The 27415-nt window shown below is 43.2% G+C and overlaps 1 protein-coding gene across 4 annotated transcripts; it reads left to right on the plus strand.

The window, feature by feature from the left end:
• The first annotated feature begins 2561 nt into the window (after positions 1 to 2561).
• On the plus strand, positions 2562 to 27404 carry LOC139406542 (SHC (Src homology 2 domain containing) transforming protein 2). Of its 4 annotated transcripts, none has more exons than XM_071149234.1 (14): positions 2562 to 2706; positions 8427 to 8681; positions 14230 to 14300; positions 16385 to 16445; positions 16533 to 16652; positions 18667 to 18720; positions 18907 to 18958; positions 19182 to 19308; positions 20459 to 20636; positions 21209 to 21302; positions 22645 to 22815; positions 23000 to 23298; positions 23850 to 24018; positions 24246 to 27404. In XM_071149234.1, the coding sequence occupies exons 2-14, from the start codon at positions 8451 to 8453 to the stop codon at positions 24266 to 24268; spliced, it is 1650 nt and encodes a 549-aa protein (XP_071005335.1). In that variant the 5' UTR covers positions 2562 to 2706; positions 8427 to 8450; the 3' UTR covers positions 24269 to 27404. The 4 variants fall into 4 exon arrangements, with proteins under 4 accessions (XP_071005335.1, XP_071005336.1, XP_071005333.1 ...); XM_071149235.1 differs by having other exon boundaries at positions 23874 to 24018; XM_071149232.1 differs by having other exon boundaries at positions 2563 to 2706; positions 7920 to 8681; positions 23874 to 24018.
• The last annotated feature ends 11 nt before the right edge of the window (positions 27405 to 27415 follow it).

Below are 27415 nucleotides of genomic sequence, written 5' to 3' on the forward strand. Positions count from 1 at the left end.
GCTTTAATTGAAATAAGGCCATACTCATAAAAAAAATGTCCTTCTAATAGTAAACAGCACCGACCGCCACTGCTCTGAATACATATGTAAATAAGGTATCCGTTTTTAATTTGTAATAATTTTGCTAGAATTTAAAAAAAACTGTTTTCGCATTGTCATTATGGTGTATTGTGTGTAGATTGAAGAATAAAATAAGGCTGTACCGTAACAAAATGTGGAAAAAGTCAAAGGGTCTGAATACTTTCCGAATGCACCGTATATCTACGTTTAAAAAAATGTTTTCTCAATTGGCTTTGTTGTACAATTAAAGGTCAAATACATTGCATTTAAAACAGTCAGCAGTAATCTAATGAATTCAGAGCTTGGTAAATTATACCTAGGCTGAATATAAGCCTTCCACAACCATAAGACTCACTAATAATTTAATTATTTTATATTATTTTATTTATTATTTTATACAAAATAGTTGTACCTGCTTTGTTTTGTTGCAATAATCACTGATCTGGCTTTAAGGTCAGTCTATAAAAATTCCCTTTTTGTTACAAATTTAACCAGAACCATGCACAATGCGCATTCACTAATAATGTAGCAGGCATTATAGAAAATAAACACAGGTCTCATAAACATTATCTCAAGCACAAGCCCACGTGCTAGTGAGTAGCCAGCTAATATATATATTTCAAAATTTAGCCAACTCGGATTCAAGGCAAAACAGTTAAATTGTTATGAACACAACCTTCTGTCCGTCTCCAACTGTTTGAACAGCATGCTAGCCTGTCCAGTTTGTTCAGATGTTGAAATCAAGTGGCCTACCAGAATGAGAACGAGTTGCCAATTCCTTATATAACGGTTTTATGCTTATTGCACATTTATAAATCACAGACTAAACAGCTAGTATAACAATATTTTTTGGACAAAAATACTGCTAGCGATACGTGGTACTGTAATGCGCGCTCAACAAACTGAGTATTCATTTTCCAGAATCAATGTTCATTGGTACATCCGTTTTAGTAGTGTCTGCTCTGCTCAAAATTTGAGAAGTTGGATCATAAACAGGGTATGGGTCGAAAGGTTAACTTCTCCTCTATTACAGTAAAATATTGTGTTTAGTGTGTTTTGGTGTCCGTATGACCAATTCTGTTGGACCAAACCTCAAATACAAATAGCAATTAATTAATTGAATTAGTTCAATATATCGCCCAGCCGTAATATGGAGCCAGGGGTTTACACAGCTAGTGCTCAACCTGGGCTCCAAAATGCAATTGAAGAGTTCAGAGATTGTGCTGGGGTTTGCCTGCCGCTGTCTAGGCCACAGATTGGCTGACCAGGTCACAAGACACAGGTCAAGAGAGAGTTGCCCCAAGCAACAAAGTTTGCCAGAAGCAGATGTGTGAAAGTTGGGTGTCTGTAAACAATGGAAAGCCCATTCCCCAGCACCTCTCCTCTCTGCAAAGTGAAATGGTGTCCCAGAGTTTGTGGGTTAGACCAGGCTGAGAGAAAATGTCCAGGAGCACTGTAAGGGTTTTCTACATTGACTATGTAAGGAATCCTAGTTTTTCCCACTGATATCACCAATCACACTCTTCAATACAGTCAACAGTGTGTTTGTTTTGAGTTGCTAAATAACACTGTTAAATGTCAATGGTTTGTTGGTCTACCACATTGTTCCTGTGACATTTGAGAGTTAGCGAGAGAGAGATGGATAAACACATTCTACTGTAATCTTACTTCTGCACTCCATCACTTATGCAATAATATTAACTTGAGACAGTATACATGCACATTGTCTTATTTAGAAATGTAATGTAACAACTGTTTTAAACCTCTGTTACATCGATTGATTTTCTGACTTCCAGTTGTTTCCACGGGCCCCATGTGTGATAGTTTTCCTTGTGGAATTAGTTCCATGGAAACCGCATTCCTAGAGAGTGTGTTTTTGCTAGTTGTAATCACATCTCTGGGCTCTATAATGGTTGCTAATGAGATGTAGTGCATGCACAGCTTGACTGCAGTGGCACAGCACACTGAAAATCAGGAGAACATTAGCTCCTTGTATTGTAGTGCAAACAAATGAGTTGCATTGCCAAACACACTAAGTATTACAGATACAGGTGTATTCAATTTGATCAGAAAAGGTTTTTCACTGTGTCTAATGTGTATTAAAAAGTCTACACACACTTTTTGTATTCTCACAGAAGACTGGTTTCTGGTCAATATGCAATAGCCTACATTTCCTTAAATAAGCCTGTATGGTCTGAAATGTTGCTAACTTTTTTGATTGATTTAAATTCTTCTGGCTATATATTGTGGCACCTGTTTTCACTCTCCTCCAACTCAAAGTAGCAGTAGGCCTAGATAGTATGCATTACCTCTGATACTGTTCAACAAGATCTGAGGCTACTCTCTCTATATCAGTCACATCCTACATATTGATGACATCTGGTTTATAAGTAACTTCTCAATTCTCCTATGCCACAAACAAGCAAGTGATGTGATTGGTTGTTTAGGAGGTGGTGTGTGTGTGTGTGTGTGTATAAGACGTGTGGTAACTGTAGCTTGTTGCCATTTCTGGAGCAGAAGGGTCTTATTCTCACAATGCTGGTATGCTCTCTCACATACTCTGAACTTCCTTATTGTTTTAGTTTGCTGGGTTACTGTTTCAAGTCAGGGCACCTTCACTCCTCTCTCCAAGTGTCTGCGATATAGGTGAGTCTATTGCTTCCCTCAGAAGGACTTATGTTTACAGCATGTACAGTGTATTGTATTTGTTTGCTCTTTTAAAAATCACAGCGCACGCACACTTCAAATCTCGTGCATTTCTCATTTTTGTCACCACAAGTAATTTTATGATGCACTAAAACTTTTAAACGTCCACTGCTGCAAAAAGCTGACTTCTCCTGCTTGCAAATGAACCAAGCTATTTCTTGACATTTGTATGTGACCTTTTGCGTTGTAATCAAATGTTCCCTGTGTTGCCTTTTCAATTAGTGTCAGATTTGAACTATTTTGAACTATGCCTCCATGTCATCAGCAGTAACAAAACAATGTCCTCTGATGAACTACTACTGACTGAGGTTATATATTGTGGGGAAAAACAACATTTGTGTATTTCATCTCAGAGTCTGGGTTGTTGGAGGAAGTCACCAGGTTAATTTCGTGTCTTTATTAAATTTGAGCTCAAATGACCTTGTGTATTACAGTATGAGGAGCTAGCCATGGAGTTATGCTCTGCCTTAATGAGTGGGTGGTATGCTTTAGTTGGTTGATTGCCCTCTACCTAGATAATGGGTGATTCAGTTAATTATTTGGTCATTCATGTTAACACCCTTACAGAAAAAACATGTGGAAATGAGTTCATGTAAAAAATTCACATTTGTAACACTTCACATGTGATCACATTTTCACATGTGTAGTTTAAGGTTATCACGTTACCACATTAACTTCACATAATCATAATAATAATCACTTCAATTGTAATCATATGAAAACGTGTTTTTGGAGCACTTCACGTGATCACATGTAAAATTCACAAGTTTTCTTCGTAAGGGCATGCTCTCCTATCACGGTTGGATACAAAGCCTAACCTTAAACCGTTAGCTGTTGCTCACCACCTTAAATAAGCATGCCCCATTCAGAAAATGTAGAACAAAGAACAGATATAGCCCTTGGTTCACCCCAGACTTGACTGCCCTTGACTAGCACAAAAAGATCCTGTGGCGTTCTACATTAGCATCGAATAGCCCCCGCAATATGCAACTTTTCAGGGAAGTCAGGAACCAATATACACAGTCAGTTAGGAAAGCTAAGGCTAGCTTTTTCAAACAGAAATTTGCATCATCTAGCACTAATTCCAAAAAGTTTTGGGACACTGTAAAGTCCATGGAGAATAAGAGCACCTCCTCCCAGCTGCTAGGAGGCTAGGAAACACTGTCACCACCGATAAATTTACTATAATCAATCATTTCAATAAGCATTTTTCTATGGCTGGCCATGCTTTCCATCTGGCTACCCCTACCCCGGCCAACAGCTCTGCACCCCCTGCAGCAACTTGCCCAAGCCCCCCGTGCGTCTCCTTCACCCAAATCCAGATAGCTGATGTTCTGAAAGAGCTGCAAAATCTGGATCCCTACAAATCAGCTGGGCTAGACAACCTGGACCCTCTCTTTCTGAAATTATCTGCCGAAATTGTTGCAACCCCTATTAGTAGCCTGTTCAACCTCTCTTTCATATCGTTTGAGATCCCCAAAGATTTGAAAGCATCCCCCTTTTCAAAGTTAACAAACAGATTACCGACCAACAGATTACCGACCATCGCGCTCCCGCATCTGCCGATGTCGCGCTCCCGCATCTGCCGATGTCGCGCTCCCGCATCTGCCGATGTCGCGCTCCCGCATCTGCCGATGTCGCGCTCCCGCATCTGCCGATGTCGCGCTCCCGCATCTGCCGATGTCACGCTCCCGCATCTGCCGATGTCCCGCTCCCGCATCTGCGGTGAAAGGTGTCAGAGCTAGAGCGGTATTTGTCAGACCATTAGACATCCCATCTGCGGTGAAAGGTGTCAGAGCTAGAGCGGTATTTGTCAGACCATTAGACATCCCGAAAATCGGTCCTCTCACAGAATTGTCTGTAGCGTTCGAACAGTTTGGTCCACAACTATTATGACCCCTCTATTGAAGAGAACACGATGGTGTTCTCTGTTTTGCTCCATGTCACCCACAAGCGTCTTGGAACTCTGAAATCGGTACAGCCGATCTGCCAACTTCTGTCTGAGGCGTCCGAACAGTTTGGACTACACACTAATATTACCCATCTGTGGAAAGGTGAGACTCTCACAAACACATACATGTCAGTTGTTTTGCTCTAGGATGCCCACAGACTCGTCTGAAGGTCCCCGGTACCAGTTGATTTTTTAAAAATGTATATATGGAGACAGTTTAGTGCCTTAAAAGTTCCATACAGCTTAGTAGACTCTAATGGGTTAATTCTACAGTTTTTACATACTTATTGAAATAACTTTATACTTATCTTTATCAGTTAAACAAGATTATTTTCTTCTTTATGTCACACCTTGATCTGTGTCACCTGTCTTTGTCATTGTTTCCACACCCCCCCCAGGTGTCGCCCATCTTCCCCATTATCCCCTGGGTATTTAGACCTGCCAGTTCGTCTTGTTTGTTCAAGCCAACCAGCGTTTTCTGTCTCAGCTCCTGCTTTCTCCAGTTTCTCTTTTTTTGCCCTCCTGGTTTTGACCCTTGCCTGTCCTGACTCCGAGCCCACCCGCCTGCCTGACCACTCTGCCTGCCCCTGACCCTGAGCCTGCCTACCGACCTGTACCTTCGCCACCATCTGGACTACCGACCTCTGCCTTACCCTGAGCCTGCCTGCCGCCTGGTACTGTTGCCCCACCTCTGGTTTCTGACCCCTGCCTGCGTTGTCATGTCTTTTGCCTGCCCCTGTTTGGGATATTAAACTATTGTTTATTTGACGTGGTCTGCATCTGGGTCTTACCTTCATACCTGATACTTTGTGTTTCTCATCCATTATTTTAGACCGTTTAGAGCTGAGTAGTGCTGTGTGTTCCAGAGTAGAATGGTTTCAGATTTAAATTATTATCCTAAGTCCACACAGACACTGTGTGTCTGATAATATGACATTGGGTTTGATTGTCTGCTGCGTGACGAAACATGTTTTTCTGCTGTGACCAAATTTTCCCAGAAAGATGAGCAGAACAAATCCGGGCTTAACCCACTTTGTCAGGGTTTTTGTAGACTACTCTACCCCTCCCATGGTAACCTGAAATTGAGAGAATATGAGGGGACTAGAGTGGGGAGCTAAAAGGTCTGGTCTCCTCCTGCAGGCTCCTTTAGAAGATGGGAGAGGAGTGGGGAAGGGGGGTACATGGGGAGAGAGAGGTCACATGGGCTGGGAGTAATTCTGAGTATTGCTGCAATGCTAGCTTTGTTAGATTTGGCCTGTTTTTAGGACATGGAATCAATGTGTGCATTTGCAAATTGGATGTTATACTTCACCATTTGGATGAGTCACATGACTGTGGCAAAATTTCCCCATCACCACTCATATAATCAATCTGAATGAATTGTTTACAATTTTAGCTAGTTAGAAGAAGTTAATTTCTGCACCTTCATTTCTACTCAGATGTTTTCACGTCTTCTCAGCTATTGTTGACCTTTAGTTGCAGTGCAGTAACCACTTGCTGAATTATTGTAGCCTTTAGTTGTTATAGATTAACAACCTTACCATAAGGGGGTAAACACCTACACACATAACATATTTGTTATACCTTTATTTAACTAGGCAAGTCAGTTAAGAGCAAATTCTTATTTACAATGGCCTAGGAACAGTGGGTTAACTGCCTTGTTCAGGGGCAGATTTTTACCTTGTCAGCTCGGGGATTTGATTTAGCAACCTTTCGGTTACTGGTCCAACGCTCTAACCACTAGGCTACCTGCCACCCCAAATATACCAACCACACAATGGAAAAGAGTACTTCCTGTTATTTGTTTACTGTGACAGTTTCAAGGCAAGAAAATATTGTCAAAGAGTTTATGATGCTCAGTCAAGTTCAGGCTCAGTCATCATCATCATCCCACTATAGAACCAGAAGTGTAGAGAGCAGAGAGATAACTAACTCTCTATGCACACTGGACTCTACCCACACACTCACATATACTTACACTGATACACACACACACTCACATATACTTACACTGATACACACACACACTGCATACGCCCACACACACATAACATGTGCACACATGCTTACTGACGCACACACACACACACACACACACACATATACTTACACTGATACACACACACACACACTCCACATACGCTGCTGCTGCTGCTGCTCCACATATGCTGCTGCTACAGCTCAGTCTTATCGATCCTGTCGTGACTTTACCCCTACCTATATGCACATAGCTACCTCAATTACCTCCGTACCCCTGCACATCAACTCGATACTGGTACTCCCTCTATATAGACATGTCATTTTTACTTGTTATTGTTATTTGTTCACTATGTATTTATTACCTCTGTTACATTTCTATTTTTTTTTGTCTTTAACTCTGGATTTTTGGAAAATAATTTGCAAGTAACTATTTCACTGGTAGTCTACACCTGTTGTTCACAAAGCATGTGGCAAATAAAATTACATTTTGATTTGAGATAAGACTTCAGGTATAGTGGGCGTTTTTCTTTACAACCACCATTGCATTTTGTCAAAGTCACAGATGTTTTGTCTTATTTTACTGGCAGCACAATTCAGTCCCATAAATGTGATGTTAATGTGGCTAAAATATTATTATGTGGCTAAGAGATTATTGACTCTTTCACTTAATCATGAATTGATGGTCTTTGTTAAAAAATGCATTCATGTATGTTTTGCTTTTGCAGCCATTGCCTAAGGTATTATGATGGGAAAAATATATATCTTTCTGTCATTCTCACATGTAGGGACATTATAATGTTGGTGTCTATGCGCTGCATATAGATACTGATTGTGTGTGCGCATGCGTGTGCGTGTGTGTGTGTGTGCGCGCGCTAGGAGGGAGGCTCAGGCAGATATGTGTTAGCTAATGCTGTCTGAGAGCAGCTGGGCAGGGCTAATAAACGAACAATAACACAATGACATCACCCAGAGAGAGAGAGAGTGGGGGTGCGTGCAAGCGAGCCAGAGCAAGGGAGAAGCTCAGATGCAGAGAGGCAGGAGAGAAAGAGAGAGAGAGAGAGCGTGTGTGAGTGGGAGAGCACTGGACAGTACTCACTCAACATTGACAGGGGATACAGCTCTTTCCAGAAGATTTTGCAGATTTTTTTCCCCCCCTCTCTTCCATTGCACCTCTCCCCCTCCCCCTTTCCCCTTCCCCTCATCCTCTGTCAACCCCTCTCAGCCTTTGCTTCAGGCTGCTCCTCCGGGCATGCTACTTAAGCCAAAGTATGGCCGCTTTCGCAACGCCTCTGTGACCTCCTCCGACGACCTGATGCAGAGCTTAGCCATGAGCGGCAAAGTGGTGGCCACCCCTGTGGTCCTCTCCTCCGCCCCCAGCCTGCCGCTGCCCCCCCTGCCTCCTCTGGAGTCCATCCCCGGGTCCTCCTCCGCAGCCCCGGCCCTAGCCGACTCCCCCTGCCTGGACGGGGAGCAGGACGCCACCACCACTTTCTGCATGCTCATCCCCAGGATGCCTCAGTGGAAGTTCTCCAACACTCTGCTGAGCAGGAGCCCCTCCAACTCCAGCTCCAGCTCCAGCTCAAGCAAGGACTCCGGCAAGACTGCAGCCCCCTCATCGCAGGGCTCGCACGGCCCCAGTGGCCCTTCGGCCCCCAGTGGTCCCGTGGCAAGTCTGGCTGCTGTTTTGAACTCCTGTGACCCTGTGTGTGTCACCCCCTGTTCCCTACAGGCCATCAGCAGGCAGAGATCTGCAATGCGCTCAGCCAGTCCAGGGGGCCATGGAGCAGGGGCTGCAGAGGGTACAGGGAGCCTTGGGGGCCACAACGGCTTCAGGACAGGGATGAACCGCAGGACCAGGGTGGAGGGCATGTGGCTGGGAGGGGAGGACTTCAACCAGAAGGGCAGCTTCATCCACAAGCCCTCCCAGGGATGGCTGCACCCAGACAAGAATATTACAGGCCCTGGGGCCTCCTACATTGTCAGGGTGAGTCACCATGCATGCAGTCCCTCTACAGCTCTCTGCATTACCCACATATTATTTTAATTCTGTGTATATTAAAGCATTTCTGCATTGCATTTTTTTAAGGGTCGTCTTCCGTGCTGTTAAATACTGTATCTGTCAGGGATAATTTGACAGCTTGTTGATGCTTTCCACCGAGTTCCTGTTATGTTGTTTACAAACAAACCTGTAGAATAGTGAATCATTTAAATCCCTTTCGGAATAAAGCTTTAATAAGACAACACTGTCAGAAAGATATCCTGTTTGTAGATGACATTGGGACGTCTCATTCCTTGGAAATAATATCAGAATGTTAAGATGATAAACCACCCTAAGTGTGTCTCTTGGATACAATGGGACATTAGGATGCCGGGCAGTGTGTTATGCAGCCAATGTGTCAAGGCTGAGGAGTTAGATGGCTCTCTCTGCTTTATGTGGTGTGATGTAGTGGGCTGGGGAGACTGCGTCAGCCTTCAGGCTTTCGAGTGGGTGGATGTCAGTTGAGTGAAATATTGATAATGGAATCGTAAACTGAACAACAAATATTGCATGTGGTGAATGAGTGATACGTGGAGTGAGTCAGAATCTATATTAATATAATGTGCATAACAAAGCACAATAATTTAATGAGGTTTATCTCTAGTTTCAATGAAGTGTATGTGTGGGAGGGGGATGTTTTGTGATTAGCCTGATTGTTTGCGCCTAAGTGAAGGATTGGATGTCATGTTACTTCAGACAGACATACATTACATCGTCGTAATCAGTGACGACGGTTATTTTGCAAAAAAACAAATATACAACGATTTAGATATAATTTCCTGGTCTAAGCTGGTGACTTTGGCTCACAAAGGGTTACATCCGAGGCAGAGTGTTTGACGTCAATGTCAATGATCTCCCCCTCCTTTACTCCCCCCAGCCTCAATAAAACGACATGGCTCTTTATTAGCCCAGTCTAGGCCCAAGCACGCTTTGTAATTACATTACACACAGGCACCATTCATTCCTATATTCAATTACATTTAATCACAGTCATTTGCATCACATGTACTGGGGAAGAACTAGCGTGACATAGCAGGGTATTCTAGTCCATCTGTAGTAGCAGACAGCAGAGAGAGAACACCCAGCCAGGGGTTTCCCTCAGCTCTAATCCTGCTTTCCTCACATGCCTAACATAGTCTGCAGCTAAGCATGCTGCAAGGAGAAAAAATACCTAAAAGCATTATAGGAAATATTTCCTTACTGTTACGCCCTGCACCAGTTTTCATTAGCAGTTTGCTGTAGCCTACCATTATAATAATATTTAAATGGCCCCTGCAGCCAGCCAGGCAGATAACATGGCAGTGTGTATATATAGTATATTACTGTCTGCATGACAGCAGATTTCTGCTGCACTCTGCTTTTCTCTCTGCCATCTTTATATCTTTATATATTTATTTTATTTTTATTTAACCTTTATTTAACTAGGCAAGTCAGTTAAGAACAAATTGTTATTTACAATCACAGGCTACCAACAGGCAAAATGCATCCTGTGGGGACGGGGGCTGGGATTAAAAATAAAAATAAAAATATTGGACAAAACACACATCACGACAAGAGAGACAACACAACACTGCATAAAGATAGACCTAAGACAACAACACAGCATGGTGGCAACACAACATGGCAGCAGCACAACATGGTAGCAGCACAAAACAGGGTACAAACATGATTGGGCACAGACAACAGCACAAAGGGAAAGAAAGTAGAGACAACAATACATCACGCAAAGCAGACACAACTCAGTAAGAGTGTCCATGATTGAGTCTTTGAATGAAGAGATGTGCTGCTGCCATTGTTTTTATTGTTGTTTTTTATTTTCTTATTTTACCAGGTAAAAAAAAACACATTCTCATTTACAGCAACGACCTGGGGAATAGTTACAGGGGAGAGGAGGAATGAGCCAATTGGAAGCTGGGGATGATTAGGTGGCACAATAAGTGCCATGTCATCTTTAGTGGCCATAGAGAGTCAGGACAACCGTTTAACGTCCCATCGGAAAGACAGCACCCTACACAGGGCAGTATCCCCATTCACTGCCCTGGGGCATTGGGATATTTTTTTAGACCAGAGGAAAGAGTGCCTCCTACTGGCCCTCCAACACCACTTCCAGCAGCATCTGGTCTCCCATCCAGGGACTGACCAGGATCAACTCTGTTTAGCGTCAGAGGCAAGCCAGCAGTGAGATGAATGCCACATCGTCTTCTCTCTTCTCTGCTGGAGGCAGACACAGGCAGAGAGGCAGGCAGACAGACACCATTGTGCACATTTCCTCCCAGGCACTTCCTCCCTGTCCCTGCAGCCAGCCGACCACCCCGGCAAGCTGAGGCAGAAGCTGTGGTGTGGTGGCCCTACATCTGCCTCTTCCACAGCCATTCCACTGCAATGCAGGCCTTCTGAAACCAAACCCACACAGCTGCCATCCATCCACCCTGACCTGGAAAACTGCAACATGAGAAATACTAAGAGAGTTATTCAGCGAAAAGAAAAAAGACTTGCACCTTGGTTGGACTGTAAGGTAGCGACAGTGCAGTATAACTTTTCCACCTAGAAACATGAGCCCCTAGCCAGTATCTCCCTGCATCTATCTAGAGAGCCGAGCATCAACAGCATAGATATTAGATCGACTTTGGCTGGAGACTTGAACAGGATGTTCTTGGATAGAGGGACCAAATTTGCCTCTGTAATATGATAGATACCCTTTGTTGACAGTCACTTCCTTCAAGGCAAGGCAACAGCGAAGATGGCGTGTCTTTCAGAGGAAGAGAGCTGGCTAAGAAGAAGGACACATTTTCAGAATTTCTCTGGAATGTTTCTTGGAAACGCTGCATCACAGGTTTCCGGAAGGGAGCATTAGAGATTATGTCGGGGGGGCAGAAGTAGAGTAGAGAGCTCGAAAGCACAGTGTATCGTCAGAGAGAGAGTGACAATGAAGGCATTGAGAAGAAGCTAGAGAGAAGGAGAGGGAAAAGGAGGGAGAGGAGGAGACTGTCTGACTGATGGAAGACTTCCCCTGTCTCCTAATCTGGTTAGGGTGCTTGTTTAGCTCTAAGGCAGTGGAGTTAGCCTGATTATTTCTTTCCCTGTCTCTGGCAGCAGCCAGCCACAACAACAGATCCAGACAAACTACACATACAGTAACAAGACATTGATTGAGCTTGAGTCAAATTAGGATGCATAGGTTGGCTAAGCTACACCTGTGAAAGTGAAGGAGACTACAGTATACCTACCCCATGTTCAACACATTACGAACGTTCTTCTTAATATTAGGTTGCCTCAATTCATCATGGGCTCTACAAGGTGTGGAAAGAGTTCCACAGGGATGCTGGCCCATGTTGACTCCAATGCTTCCTACAGTTGTGTCAAGTTGGCTGGATGTCCTTTGGGTGGTGGACCATTTTTGAGACACACAGTAAACTGCATGAAAAACCCAACAGTGTTGCAGTTCTTGACACAAACCAGTGCCCCTGGCACCTACTACCATACCCGGTTCAAAGGCACATAAATATTTTGTCTTGCCAAATTCACGCTCTGAATGGCACACACACACAATCCATGTCTCAAGGCTTAAATATCATTCTTTAACCTGTCTCCTCCCCTTCATCTACACTGATTAAAGTGGATTTAACAAGTGACATCAGTCTATGTCATGGAAAGAGCAGGTGTTACTAATGTTTTGAACACTCAGTGTACATACAGCAGGTTGATACTGTATAGTGGAAGCACAGTCAACTTGGTGTGCTCTTTAAAGTAGCACAGTAATGCAAATGTGTCTGCGTAGGTGTGTGTGTGTGTGTGTGTGTGTGTGTGTGTGTGTGTGTGTGTGTGTGTGTGTGTGTGTGTGTGTGTGTGTGTGTGTGTGTGTGTGTGTTCACTCGGCTGATTTATCTGTTGTCTATATTGGTGTTTGGTTTTGCGTGGGTGTGGTTGTCCCACTTAGACCTAGAGGACATGTCATAGGAGGCATGTTTTTAATTAGAAAAGAAAGATTAGCCACATCCACTCTGCCCCTGGCTCTGTCACACCTAAACACTGTTGGAGATTTTCCAGTCATCGGATGATTTTCAGTAACCTATACTGTTCTCTCCGAAGTAGAAAGAATAATCAATATAAGCTTACATATTAGATATGCAAGCAGAATGAAGGCTAAACCTATGTGAGTGTCCAAGCTAGATCAACATCGAACTGACCATTGGACATGTAAAGAACAGAACATAAGCAGAGTCTGTGTAGATGAGGCAAGGTAAACTAACAAGATGTGACTGGTCTGGGCCATATCTGATCTTGTGAAGGCTACTGGACACTCACACAAGTTAAGCATACGTTGATAATGTAGGTCTGAACTTGTAAAGACCTTTGGACAGAAACTTTAGCTAAGGGGAATGCATGCCACGCCACCAATATAATCTATGCCACAATATCTGAGCCAATAAGAGAATGGAAACTATGTAACATAGCAAATGGGGTGATGATGTTATGTAAAGGTAAAAATGTGTAAAAGCCAAGCACTAAGAATGAGAAGGCAGTCTTCCATGGAGGTGCTCGGCTTTTGTTGTTCTCTGCAATAAAAGTCTAATTGAATTCAGAAGCTCCGGTATCTGAATAATATTTGTTTTAATACTTTCCACGAAACACCCATGGATTTCAATTGCTAATCAAGACAAATTAAATACAAATGACAAAATGTGTCCTTTTCTGTGAGCTGTGTACCGTTGGGCCTCCGGGCATGATACATAGACAGAAGAGGATTTTAAAGGAGATGTGGCCTATTTAAACATAATTTAAATTGGCTTAGATCTATGATGTTTATATTACTCCGATGCTAATATGGTTCAATAATACAGCCCATTTAATGTCCTAGTATACGTAGCATACGTATGATGTATAATAGTATTTTTGGTAGTAGATGGGAGTTTCAGTGTGACTAATAACAGACTCAAGGGGAGCCCTGGTGATGGAGTAACCTCTCCCAGAGCACTTTCCTGGGTCTCCCGTGACACACACTCTAACAAACACACACCCACACACAAAACACACACACACACACACACACACACACACACACACACACACACACACACACACACACAAACACACACACTCCTTTGGGGCCTCTGAGGCTGCAGCTCCCTAATCTAATACCCATTATTACCACCGTAACCAGACCATTACCCCGTCCCTAACACTGCCTGTAAATGACTGGGCCTCAGTCATATTGACTATGTTACTATATGGGGTATTAGTACTATGGTATAGATATTTTTCATACTATACAATAATGTGTTAACCATTCTGGAAATACATGCCACACTGTGTGTGACCCATTGCCGTAGTGCCATGTATCAGTGAAAAGGGCGGTCATGACAGTTCCTGTCTTGTAAAGTACTGTATGTATTAACGACCCTCTAATTGGATTGAGAAAAGGAATCTATAGAAGAATACATCTGGGTTGAAAATCTGTCATGTGATAAAGTATGTTGTTTTTCTGTATTTGCAGTACATGGGCTGCATTGAGGTGTTGAAGTCGATGCGATCGCTGGACTTCAACACTCGGACCCAGGTGACGAGGTAAGCGAGATTTCAGAATGTCCTGCTTGTGATGAGTCAGTAGAACCCAATCTGAGCAGAGGGAGAAGGTAAACACAAGTCACAGTGATACCAAATCAGGTAGAGATTCACAGGCATGCCAGTCCTGCTTTCCCCTGTAATGATATCACTAGAGGGAAACAGTTCCTGCAGAAGGCCCAGAATAATGTGTGACATTTTGACAGAGCCATTTATGCATGTCAATGGCACATGTGAGCTTTTGCTGTGTGTGTGACTGTTGGCACTCACATGTGTGTTTGTGTGTCTGTGTGTGCGGGGCTCCTTGCCTGAGTAGGAGCAGTGTAGTCCCTCCCTATATTTCTCTCCTCCATGATCGATTGTCAGTAATCTGAGCCCACACACACATAGGGCTTAAGTGCTGGGGGAGAGGCAGAGATGGAGTGATGGAGAGATCTATTATTGATGATGCTCGCTAATGACTGTGGAGAGCTGAGCTGCAGTGGTCCACATGGACTCTACCCTGCCTGTCTGTGGGAGACAGAGTAAAACAACAAGGAAGAAGGAAGTGGGAGAAATATAATGTTTATATGGTTTAAAGAGCAGAGATTGAAGATGGGTGTATTTATGACAGTGTTATGGCAAGATCTATGATATAATGAACTTATCAGTGCTCCGTTTGAATAATTTAGTAACGAGCTCAGTTATCATTGCTTTCAGAATGACATTTGTTTACACTATACCGTTATTGTTTAAGGATATTGAAGAACAGTTTGGGATGTTTATATTTAACCATGCATTCCGAATTAATTAATTTAATGAAATTACTTTTTCCTGTTTTTCCTGTTCTGCTTCTATTAGTTTTTTTTCTGTTGTGTATTTTCTGCAGTCGTTTGTTATTGGCAGCTTAACAAAAATCCTGTCATTCCCCATGAAACAACTTCAAAGACTGCCTGGAGATTAAACCACTGATTATTTGTTGGTCCTGCATGAGTCTGAAGGTCCTCTTTGACAGGTCATGCAGTGTCATGGTTTTGGACCAATATGCTCCAATGGGACTGTACTTGGCCAGGACATAGACTGCAGACTAACACACCAAAACACTCACGCCCAGGATCCATGCACTGCTATTCTCCCAGGCCTCAAGTTGAGTCACATGCAAATGCTGTTTTCCAAAACTCTAAAAGTCCTTTACTGGAGATGGACGCTGATTCTTGACTCTAGCTGGCGCCACCACCTGTCCCCTCTGTCCCCTGACAGACCCTGTGTTCCGGCTATCTCTGCCACCACACAAGGGGACAACATCATCCGACATCATCACTCATTAGTCCCCAAGGCTGCCCATGCTCACAGTTAGAGCAGCCTAATGGCATAGAATACACTGCAGTAGTACACCACAAAATGTGGCTCTCCCATTGCTTCTGAATCAGGAGAATAAATGGAGAGGAAAATGAAGGCTAATCGAATAGAGCCTAATGAGCCCATAAATCCTCAGACCAAGACATCAATCATGCTGAGATGTTTTTGTTCCTTACCCAAACAGAATTTACTGGGGAGAATGTGCTTATGTGAACTCAGCTGAATAGGATATTGATATTAAGTGTTCCTCCTGTTAGCCTTGTGTAAACTGAGATTAGACATCTTCTGTCCTGCTTTGATCTGAGGGACCTCCATGTGACCTTTGAAGTGAGATGGATTGGTGACCCCTGACCTCTGACCTGAGGCTGAGGGAGGGGCTACTGACCTGCTTTCTCTATAGCTTACGTAACCACTTCACCCATAGGCTGTGGATAGGTTGAGGATGAAGGAGTACAGTTAGACTTTTCAACCTTTTCCCATGTAGCTGCTTGATGCTGAATTCTAAATTGACCCCTAGCCCATATCCTCTTTAGTAGATCTGGGTTGATTATCTAGGTGTATCCAACATGGCAAGATGCTCTTCTAGACTATCAAAGGGCAAGATGGAAATATTACCATGATGCTCAGATCTAGAACTCTTCAATGGTATGGTTAAGGGGGAGATATTCAGTATGGCTGTAACTGTCTCGTCTTAGTGTGTTGTCATTGTGACCCCTTTGCCTCTCCTCTTTCCCTCTCCACCCACCCAGGGAGGCCATCAACAGACTGTGTGAAGCTGTGCCTGGGAGTAAGGGGGCCTGGAGGAAGAAGGTGGGCGGAAAAATATGTTGATGCAACACTGTAGTTAAGTTTGTGTGTGTGTGATGCTAACCCAAGCTCTGTGCTCCTGTCCTGAAGAACATTAACAAGGCCCTGCAGACCATCATGGGGAAGAGTAACCTGCGCTTCGCTGGTATGGGCATCGCTGTCAACATCTCTATAGAGGGCCTCAACCTGCTCATCCCCACGACACGACAGGTTAGGGATCCCCTCTCTACAACTAACCACAGAACATAGCACAGGATATCACACCCAGGGCCATCAGTGGAGTATGGCAGTCGCTACAAAAAAGTAGACCAAAATGATTCCAATCCCGATTTAAAATGTATTAGTTGGCTGGCTTTATGACCATGCAGAGCATCGCTTGGAGAGAAGCTGCCAGTCTAGCCTGCATGCCCTTCTCTCACTTTAAAGTGGAACTGAAACGCTCAAATCAACCTCATCATTGTTTTACATGTCGATGTTAGGTTTTCTTGTAGAATGTGCTTTTAGAACATAATATTATATGTTTTTTGAGCGCCTAGCACAAGCTTAGAGAGATGTGGCCGCAGCCATATTGAAACAACGTCAGGGGAATGGTAGAGCGTCCGTGTGCCTACTTTACTCATGGATTTTTTTTAAACAAGACTCTGATAAAGAAGTGAATAAACTTAAAGTTAAAACTACCAATTTGAGATGGAAAAACAACAAAATACACACGATCGTGTTAACAAGCCTTTATAATCCGGTTAAAAATCCACTTGCATACATTTTTGAGCTCATGAAGCTGTAGGCTACATTACAGTGATTTTCACATGGGCAGTGGATCTACTTTTACCCGACATTGTGTAAGCTAGCTAAATGCATGATGTCCACAAGAACAAAGTTGATAGCTAGCATCGAATAAGCCGGAATAGTCCAGTCAAAAACCCACTTGCACATGTTTTTGTGTTCATTCAGCGAGTAAGGTCTACTAGCTGTGTTAAACATTACTAGTAGTTTTGACTTGGGCCGAAGTTAAGGCCTTTTCTCACCAACTGCTGTGTGATCTTTTCATCCAAATCCGTCTTATTTTCATATACTGTGTTTTTATTGTTGTCAAAATGAAAGCATTCTCATTGAGGCTCCTAACATGCATTGTAATCTGTGCTGCCTGTCAGACGAACCATTCAAGGATGTCATTGGTGATACGTTATCAAGATGGCGGCACGTAGTAGTCAGATGAGCCTATTTCCAAACGTTTCAACATAAATATGAGTTTTAGCAGTTTTAAGGGTAGCATCATGCTTCTTTATCACATTTGGTTAACAAAACCACCTTAACTTACTAAAATATTTCAGTTAATCTTGAAGAAGGCAAAGAGCAGAAACAGTGCCAGACAGTTTGCATGGCCGGTCATTCAGGCAGTGCACCAATTGATTTGAATTTGATGTCTGCATTTGACCTCGGCCTAGTAAGCCTCGTGGCCAGCTGTTTTATGCATCTGTTACTTTCACATTGATCTCGGCATTTGAAGATGGCCTTGTTGTGACTTGTTATGCATCTACTTCACGTAGCACGGTATGGGCCTTTCCACAAGTAAATGCATAATTTTATGATGCGGTTGACATTGTGTATGCCTTTCCACTGACATTTAAACCCATTATTGCGGTGAGAATTAATGTCTGGGGTCATTTTTGTTTGTTTTTTGTTGTTCTCCAAATAGCATTTTAGAGTTTTTCAATTGTGTAGAAATGCAGTAAATGACATTCAACTTCCTTCACCACGGAGAGGTGAGACCAATTGGGTTAGCTAATGCCAGGTCTGTGATATGAAAGGTGTGATCAGGCACGTCAGTTCAGCTAAACCTAGGGAATGACAACGCTTGGGAATGACAAAGCTAGGGAATGGCAAAGCTAGGGAATGGCAAAGCTAGGGAATGGCAAAACTAGGGAATGGCAAAGATAGGGAATGGCAAAGCTAGGGAATGGCAAAGCTAGGGAATGACAAAACTAGGGAATGGCAAAGCTAGGGAATGACAAAGTGGGGTGTGGGTGGGGGGCTATCACACTTCATATCACACTCTTGGCTTTGGCTACCTCACAGCAGGGTAGTGTAACACAAAGCAATAAATTGCTATCTTTTTTAGCTTCCTGTTTTAGGATAGCTGATTAGTAGAAGATGTGATATTGATGTGGTGAAGGACTGATATAAAGTCTGCACCTTCCTTTCTTTCTCTCTCTCTCTTTCACAGGTGATAGCACACCATCCCATGGAGTCCATCTCCTTTGCCTCTGGGGGAGACACGGTGAGAGTTTGTAGCATAAGTGCACTTTATGCTTTCCCTGTTTTCCTCGGTCTGTTTGTTGAAATGGGCCGCTTGGTAGACTGCATGTCTGACTTGGCTGCTTTTCACCGTTTTCCAATCCTGTGACCATCTTATTCAATTATATCCTAATTCATCAGAGTTTATTGAGGTTTTTCCATCTTGCAGGACACGCCCGATTATGTTGCTTATGTGGCCAAAGATCCAGTCAATCAGAGAGGTATCTTCAGTTCACTATTCTATTTCATAAACAGAAATAATATGTCTATTATACGTCCATGCAGTTTCTTCCTGGCATTAAACGCATGAGGGTTTACTGACAATATGATTCACTAACAGTTGTTTAAGTTAAAGATATTGATGTTTTCTAACTATTCTTTAAAATATAAGTTGTTATGCTCACAGGGGCGTTGCAGCACTCACATCCACTGTGTTCTCTTCAGCATGCCATATCCTGGAGTGTGGTGACGGTCTAGCCCAGAATGTCATCAGTACCATCGGCCAGGCCTTTGAACTGCAGTTTAAACAGTACCTCCACAGCCCTCCCAAAGCCATCCCCACCATGGAGAGGTGAGACCAATGATTTATATATACACTAGATCAAGCCTGATGATGAGTTGGTTATTTTAATTAGCTGTGTAGTGATAGGGCAAAAAACAAAACGTTACTCAGGACCAAGTTTGAGAAACCCTGCAATAGAAGACTGATAGGAGACGCTGTGTTGAAGCCACCGTGCCTCCACCATTGTAGAAAATAGTTAGGAAGCTAAAGAAATGCATTTATTAATGTCTACATTAGTTTTCGCCATGTTTATTCTATTACAGACGCCTTTGTGCATACTTTTAAATTAGATTATGTGAGCTAAACATAAAAAAAGTATAGAAAAACATAAAACAATATGTATTTTTGGGCGACCTGACCAAATTCACATAGTAAGTTAGAGATCTGTCATTTTCATTGAAAGCAAGTCTAAGAAGTGGTAGATCTGTTCTATGTTTATTATTTCTATGCTTCCCATTCTTATGTTTCGTTTTTGCGGTTTTTAATTTGGTTTTGTACACCAGCTTCAAACAGCTGAAAATACAATATTTTTGGTTATGAAAAATATATTTCACAGCTGTTTAGATGGTACAATGATTCTCTACACCATACTTCCTAGTTTTGTCACATAAACTGAAATTAGGCAAACTATTAGTTTTAGCAACCAGGAAATGGCGTAGCGACTTTCTGCATAGTGCACCTTTAAAGTCAATTTTTTTGAAATGACTAATGTTACTGTCCCCACTACAACAACAAAAAATACTTAAATACACCCAATGTATTCATCCTATGTGGTTAGCACACATTGGTACAGTGCAAGCATGGTGTCCTATTTAAAGCTTTGACTTGCATTTTACACTGACACACACTCAACTCGATATGAAACTCGTCCTTTTTTCTCTCGGTCAGGTGTTAGAAATGTGATATGCTGCGCTCAGATTTCAGCCCATCATCCTGTTTTGATCCCAATTAAATCAAAACTGTTATTTAAAGTGTAATGTGTCACCGGGTAGACAGAAGAACTCTACTGTACCTGCTTTGCTCTTGATTCAAATGTATCTCCTGCTACCAACAATATAACCATTCAAACCTAGTGTTTTATGTTATCGGCTGTGTCTGATCCCTTTTCCTTGTCACATTTGGAAATTCAATTACCTTTATTCTAACCGTGTCACCTCAGGAACATCAGGACAGAGGACTCGGCGTGGGGTGATGATGAGGACTCCTCGGAGCATGACTACTACAACAGCATCCCAGGGAAGGAGCCTCCTGTTGGAGGAGTGGTGGACTCGAGGCTGAGGCCTTGTACGGCCTTGCTGGGCCACGTCCACAGCCAACCACAGAGCAAGGCAGCACAGGTGATTCCCTAGCCTCACCTACCTTTGATCTAGTATCTGTGGACACACGACTGATGACCTTGCCTGCCTTTCCCCCATAATGTATATAAGAGAGAGCTGTGGGCTTACAGTAGCAGTGAACTCAATAACTGTAGATTTAATTTTACCTTTATTTAACTAGGCAAGTCAGTTAAGAACAAATTCTTATTTTCAATGACAGCCTAGGAACAGTGGGTTAACTGCCTGTTTAGGGGCAGAACGACAGATTTGTACCTTGTCAGCTCGGGGGTTTGAACTTGCAACCTTCCGGTTACTAGTCCAACACTCTAACCACCAGGCTACCCTGCTACATAGTTACAAGAGATAGACATCACAGGAGATAGAAACCAGGCCTCTGGGTTGCCTAATTGGTGAGAGAAAAGTCTTCCTTATACCCTACAGTCTATACTGAGGATTCAAACATATGGTGTCTGTAGAAGTGTATTATAAAGGCAAGAGAGGAACTATTTATTAACAGGTAGTTTGAAGAGTCATAAAGAAGCACATGTCTATTATTAGTGATGCTAATGAGATTTTGTGGAATCTGTTTTTAGATCGGTTCTCCGGCCAGGAGAGACACGGTGTCCTACCCCTCAGTTCAGCTGTGCTACGAGCTTCACTGGGACACTGAGAACAACAGCAGCTCAGGTGAGACACCATGTGGCCTGATATGGTCCTGCAGGACACAATACTGCAAGTCATAGGCATTATAATGGTTGGGTAAATAATACATTTTTATTCTCATATCATTTCATCAAAGTATATACACTACATGGCCAAACGTATGTGCTCGTCAAACATCTCATTCCAAAATCATGGGCATTAATATGGAGTTGTTCCACTCTTTGCTGCTACAACAGCCTCCACTCTTTTTGGAAGGCTTTCCACTAGAATTTGGAACATTGCTGCTGGAACTTGCTTCCATTCAGCCACAAGAGCATTAGTGAGGTCGGTCACTGATGTTAGGCGATTAGGCCTGTCTCGCAGTCGACGTTCCAATTCATCCCAATGATGCTCGATGGGGTTGAGGTCATGGGCTCTGAGAAGGTGAATCAAGTTCTTCCACACCGATCTCGAACAACCATTTAGTTTTGGACCTTGTTTTGTGCACGGGGGCATTGTCATGCTGAAACAGGAAAGGGTCGTCCTCAAACTGTTGCCACAAAGCTGGAAGCACAGAATTGTCTAGAATGTCATATGCTGTAGCATTAAGATTTCCCTTCACTGGAACTAGGGGGCCTTGCCCCAACCATGAAAACAGCCCCAGACCATTATTCCTCCTCCACCAAACTTTACAGTTTTCAGTATGCATTGGGGTAGGTAGTGTTCTTCTGGCATCCCCTAAAACCAGATTCGTCCGCCGGACTGCCAGATGGTGAAGAGTGATTCATCACTCCAAAGAACGTGTTTCCACTGCTCCAGAGTCCAATGGCGGTGACCTTTACACCACTCCTGTTGGCGCTTGATCTTAGGCTTCCGTGCAGCTGCCAATGAAACCCCAGCACAAGAACTCCTGATGAACAGTTATTGTGCTGACGTTGCTTCCAGAGGCAGTTTGGAACTCTGTAGTGAATGTTGCAACCAAGGACAGACAATGTTTACGCGCTACGCGCTTCAGCACTCGGCGATTCCATTCTGTGAGCTTGTGTGGCCTATCACTTCGTGACTGAGCCGTTGTTGCACCTTGATGTTTCCACTTCACAATAACAGCACTTAAAGTAAACCGGGGCAGCTCTAGCAGGGCAGAAATCTGATGAACTGACTTGTTGGAAAGGTGGCATCCTATGACTGTGCCACATTGAGTCACTGAGCTCTTCAGTAAGACAAACATTGGCTGTAGAATGGCCTATGAAGATTGCATGGCTGTGTGCTCGATTTATACACCTGTCAGCAACGGTTGTGGCTGAAATAGCCAAATCCACCAATCTGAAGGGGTGTCCACATACTTTTGGTAATGTAGTATGTTAGTAAACTGAGTTGTGATTGACAGGTCTGACATCAGATGGGTACCTGCGGGCAGACGGCCATCCCCCGGGAAGTAGGGACTATGAAGAGCACCTGTATGTGAACACCCAGAGTCTGGAGGGCCTGGAGCAGGGAGCAGAGGGCCATAGGGGGGCCAGGGGGCCAGACAGCCCCAAGAAAGACATATTTGACATGAGTGAGTCTCATCAACATCTACCCATCTGCTGAACACAGCCACTGACACAATAGCGATACCATTATTATTCAAGATGTGGGGAGTATCTGTTCAATTGGGTTGGCATGTATGGATGATGTCATTCATGTTACAGGTTCCGTGTGTGTGCCATGCATGTGTTCTCACTCTTCCTGGTTCTCTGCAGAACCCTTTGAGGATGCTCTGAAGATGCACGAGGCCGGTGGTAACGGTGGGGTGTGTGTGTTGGAGGACCAGTGGCCCAGTCCGCCCCGGCGTCGTGCCCCTGTCGCCCCCACAGAGGAGCAGCTTCGGCGGGAGGCCTGGTACCATGGCCGTATGAGCCGCCGTGACGCTGAGAAACTGCTGGTCCGAGACGGGGACTTCCTTGTACGAGACAGTGCCACCAACCCAGGCCAGTACGTCCTGACGGGCATGCACTGCGGTCTGCCCAAACACCTGCTACTGGTCGACCCAGAGGGAATGGTGAGTGATAATCGCTGGATGGGGAAATTATGGTCTAGGGGGCTGGAGAGTATACAGAAGACTCAAGGCTACTTATGTAAATAAGATATTTCTGTTTTTTTTATTTTTAATACATTTGCAAAAATTTCTACCAACCTGTTTTCACTTTGTCATTATGGGGTAATGTGTGTAGATTGAGGATTATTTAATCAATTTTAGAATAAGGCTGTAACGTAACAAAATATGGAAAAAGTCAAGGGGTCTGAATACTTTCCGAAGGCATTTTATATAGTTTACTGAAATGATGTGTCAGTCACCTGAAATGTGAATTTGTTTATTTAGCTACAGTCAAGCATTAGCATCGTTGTGCTAGTACAAAACATACTAAAGAATAGTGGTAGCACCCCTCTTAGCAATTGCTTCAGAAAGCTGATACTTGTATTTTTTTTTTACTTAGCTACAGCCTAGCATGAGCATTGTTGAATGCAAAACAATGGTGGTGGTAGCATCCCTGTTAACAAGCATCAAGAAGTAGCCATTTAATCTCTTTGTGACCTACTAACATCTGTTAGCCCACTCCTCCTCGTCACTGCCAGGTACGAACCAAAGACATGCTGTTTGAGAGTATCAGTCACCTGATCAGCTACCACCTGAAGAACGAGCTGCCCATCGTGGCAGCCGAGAGCGAGCTGCACCTTAAACAGGTGGTCCGGAGGAAAGAGGGGACAGCATTCTGGAATGGTAAGAGACAGAAATGACAGCCCAAAGTGATTGTGCTCAGCACTGCCTAGTTCTATTTGAATTACTTTTTTGTGATAACCTTTGTTTCAGTGTGGGCAGTTTATTGATACATTATAGTGTTTTAATAAAGTTTATGTTCTAGATTTTAGTGTTCTGCTGGTCTAGTTCTTTAGTATGTGTTTGAATGATATCCTTTGAAAGTTTTCAATTTTTGCCTGTTTTACTAGGAGTCAGAGGTGTGTCCATATAACCCCAGGGAGGAAGATCACTTTGTCATATCCCCAGAATCAGAGCTTTCGCAGGGGTAGGAAGACACAGGCAACTCCCTCTGTCCAGGACCCAAGGGCATGGCTGCAGTACCTGGCTGCCTCCGACAGTGCCGACAAACGTTTCACCATCTCCACCTGAACTCTCAGTATACAGTCATTAAGCTAACCGAACAGCTCAGCCAATCACAAGGATGGAATGTGAGGTCACAGTCACATACAGTAGTTGTTCCATAGGAAAGCATCATTTTTGAGTGCATGATGTTGCACCTCATACTGAGTCTCATACTGCTGATGTCATACGCAGTCCCAGAATGATTTGGGTCCCCTGTGTCTTTAAACGGACAAATGTGAACATTGTATATGATATGTGAGAAACTCCTGGCAGCAAAATATCACTAAATTGTTTTATCAGAATGCAGTTCTTTGCTCCTCAGACATTGGGATGCTTTAATGGACTTTTATAAACTGTTCATCTGCAGCAGTAGCACCTGCACCTTCATGATTTATTCATATGTAATCTCAGGACCTAATTCTGAAGGCGTTAAATATCTGATTGCATGAATTGAAATATGCTTCAGAGATACAGTACTAACCAGACACCAACCTTGAAAATGTGTCTGTCTCTCTGTCCCATCAATATCCACAGGAAGTCTGCATAACACAACATTGGGAATATACAGTTGGCCAAAATACATGGGTAGAACTCCGAATATCATTGTGTTCAATAATAACCATATGCTTGTCAAAGTGTTTGTATGGGACAGTCATAGCTCGTCAGTGAATACCTACCTAAGTTGTGTGTTACCATGCCTACTGTGTGAAGATATCACACTGGTTAGAGCCTGTGCTCTCAGAAGGCAGACTACATTACTACAAATGACTCAGTGTAAAGATAATTAAGACCCATAAAATAGTTCAGTGCCTTAATACTTGGTGTTTCATATCTTTCCTCCCAAATCACTTGTGCAGTATCATACATTCTATATATACAGTGGGGAAAAAAATATTTAGTCAGCCACCAATTGTGCAAGTTCTCCCACTTAAAAAGACGAGGCCTGTAATTTTCATCATAGGTACACTTCAACTATGACAGACAAAATGAGAAAAAAATCCAGAAAATGACATTGTAGGATTTTTAATGAATTTATTTGCAAATTATGGTGGAAAATAAGTATTTGGTCACCTACAAACAAGCAAGATTTCTGGCTCTCACAGACCTGTAACTTCTTCTTTAAGAGGCTCCTCTGTCCTCCACTCGTTACCTGTATTAATGGCACCTGTTTGAACTTGTTATCAGTATAAAAGACACCTGTCCTCAACCTCAAACAGTCACACTCCAAACTCCACTATGGCCAAGACCAAAGAGCTGTCAAAGGACACCAGAAACAAAATTGTAGACCTGCACCAGGCTGGGAAGACTGAATCTGCAATAGGTAAGCAGCTTGGTTTGAAGAAATCAACTGTGGGAGCAATTATTAGGAAATGGAAGACATACAAGACCACTGATAATCTCCCTCGATCTGGGGCTCCACGCAAGATCTCACCCCGGGGGGTCAAAATGATGACAAGAACGGTGAGCAAAAATCCCAGAACCACACGGGGGGACCTAGTGAATGACCTGCAGAGAGCTGGGACCAAAGTAACAAAGCCTACCATCAGTAACACACTACGCCGCCAGGGACTCAAATTCTGAAGTGCCAGACGTGTCCCCCTGCTTAAGCCAGTACATGTCCAGGCCCGTCTGAAGTTTGCTAGAGAGCATTTGGATGATCCAGAAGAAGATTGGGAGAATGTCATATTGTCAGATGAAACCAAAATATAACTTTTTCGTAAAAACTCAGCTCGTTGTGTTTGGAGGACAAATAATGCTGAGTTGCATCCAAAGAACACCATACCTACTGTGAAGCATGGGGGTGGAAACATCATGCTTTTGGGCTGTTTTTCTGCAAAGGGACCAGGACGACTGATCCGTGTAAAGGAAAGAATGAATAGGGCCATGTATCGTGAGATTTTGAGTGAAAACCTCCTTCCATCAGCAAGGGCATTGAAGATGAAACGTGACTGGGTCTTTCAGCATGACAATGATCCCAAAAACACCGCCCGGGCAACAAAGGAGTGGCTTCGTAAGAAGCATTTCAAGGTCCTGGAGTGGCCTAGCCAGTCTCCAGATCTCAACCCCATAGAAAATCTTTGGAGGGTGTTGAAAGTCCGTGTTGCCCAGCAACAGCCCCAAAACATTACTGCTCTAGAGGAGATCTGCATGGAGGAATGGGCCAAAATACCAGCAACAGTGTGTGAAAACCTTGTGAAGACTTACAGAAAACGTTTGACCTCTGTCATTGCCAACAAAGGGTATATAACAAAGTATTGAGATAAACTTTTGTTATTGACCAAATACTTATTTTCCACCATAATCTGCAAATAAATTCATTAAAAATCCTACAATGTGATTTTCTGGATTTTTTTTTCTCATTTTGTCTGTCATAGTTGAAGTGTACCTGTGATGAAAATTACAGGCCTCATCTTTTTAAGTGGGAGAACTTTCACAATTGGTGGCTGACTAAATACTTTTTTTGCCCCACTGTACCACAGCAGAAGACAGTAGTGTGTGCTGCATCTATGTATACCCCGAGAGCAAATGGCAAATTTTCTTGCCATGCCAAATCACACTTTAATCAATGAATGGAGTGGACTGAAAGTCAAATCATCCTTTTTATTGTGAAACTTTCTATAAGCTGCTGATGTAAGGGAGAGGGGGGGGGGTGTAAATACTGTAGAACATCCCATAGTGTGTTCTGATTGGCTGTCCTCTTGTTTGCTTCCTATTCTACCAGTCCTCCAATCAATAATCTTCATGAGCATAGGCCCTTACTGATTTGATCACCATCCTGTGTTGTTAATGGCAACATGTTTTATCAATAGATAGGGGATGTCCTGGTATTTGCTGTGTCTTTGTCCCAGTCCAGGCACAGGGAGACAGAGGACATGGCTTTCTGTGACGTTAGTGTACTTTACAGTATGCAACTTTTCCAAATGACCCCTTTGCTTTATCAGGCCTTTCTTGTATCTACTCTTCTTTGAACTAAATACATTTTTTTTCAATAAAATGTGTCAAAATTAAGGTTATT

Source organism: Oncorhynchus clarkii, chromosome 4, assembly GCF_045791955.1.
Source record: "Oncorhynchus clarkii lewisi isolate Uvic-CL-2024 chromosome 4, UVic_Ocla_1.0, whole genome shotgun sequence".
Taxonomy (NCBI): Eukaryota; Metazoa; Chordata; class Actinopteri; order Salmoniformes; family Salmonidae; genus Oncorhynchus; species Oncorhynchus clarkii.

Excerpts from the sequence above, each read along its gene's own strand:
- LOC139406542 (XM_071149233.1), top strand. The coding sequence starts at position 7,947 with ATGCTACTTAAGCCAAAGTATGGCCGCTTTCGCAACGCCTCTGTGACC. Across the intron at positions 14,301-16,384 it reads ACTCGGACCCAGGTGACGAG|GGAGGCCATCAACAGACTGT; the intron begins GTAAGCGAGATT and ends CCACCCACCCAG. Across the intron at positions 18,721-18,906 it reads TTGCCTCTGGGGGAGACACG|GACACGCCCGATTATGTTGC; the intron begins GTGAGAGTTTGT and ends TCCATCTTGCAG.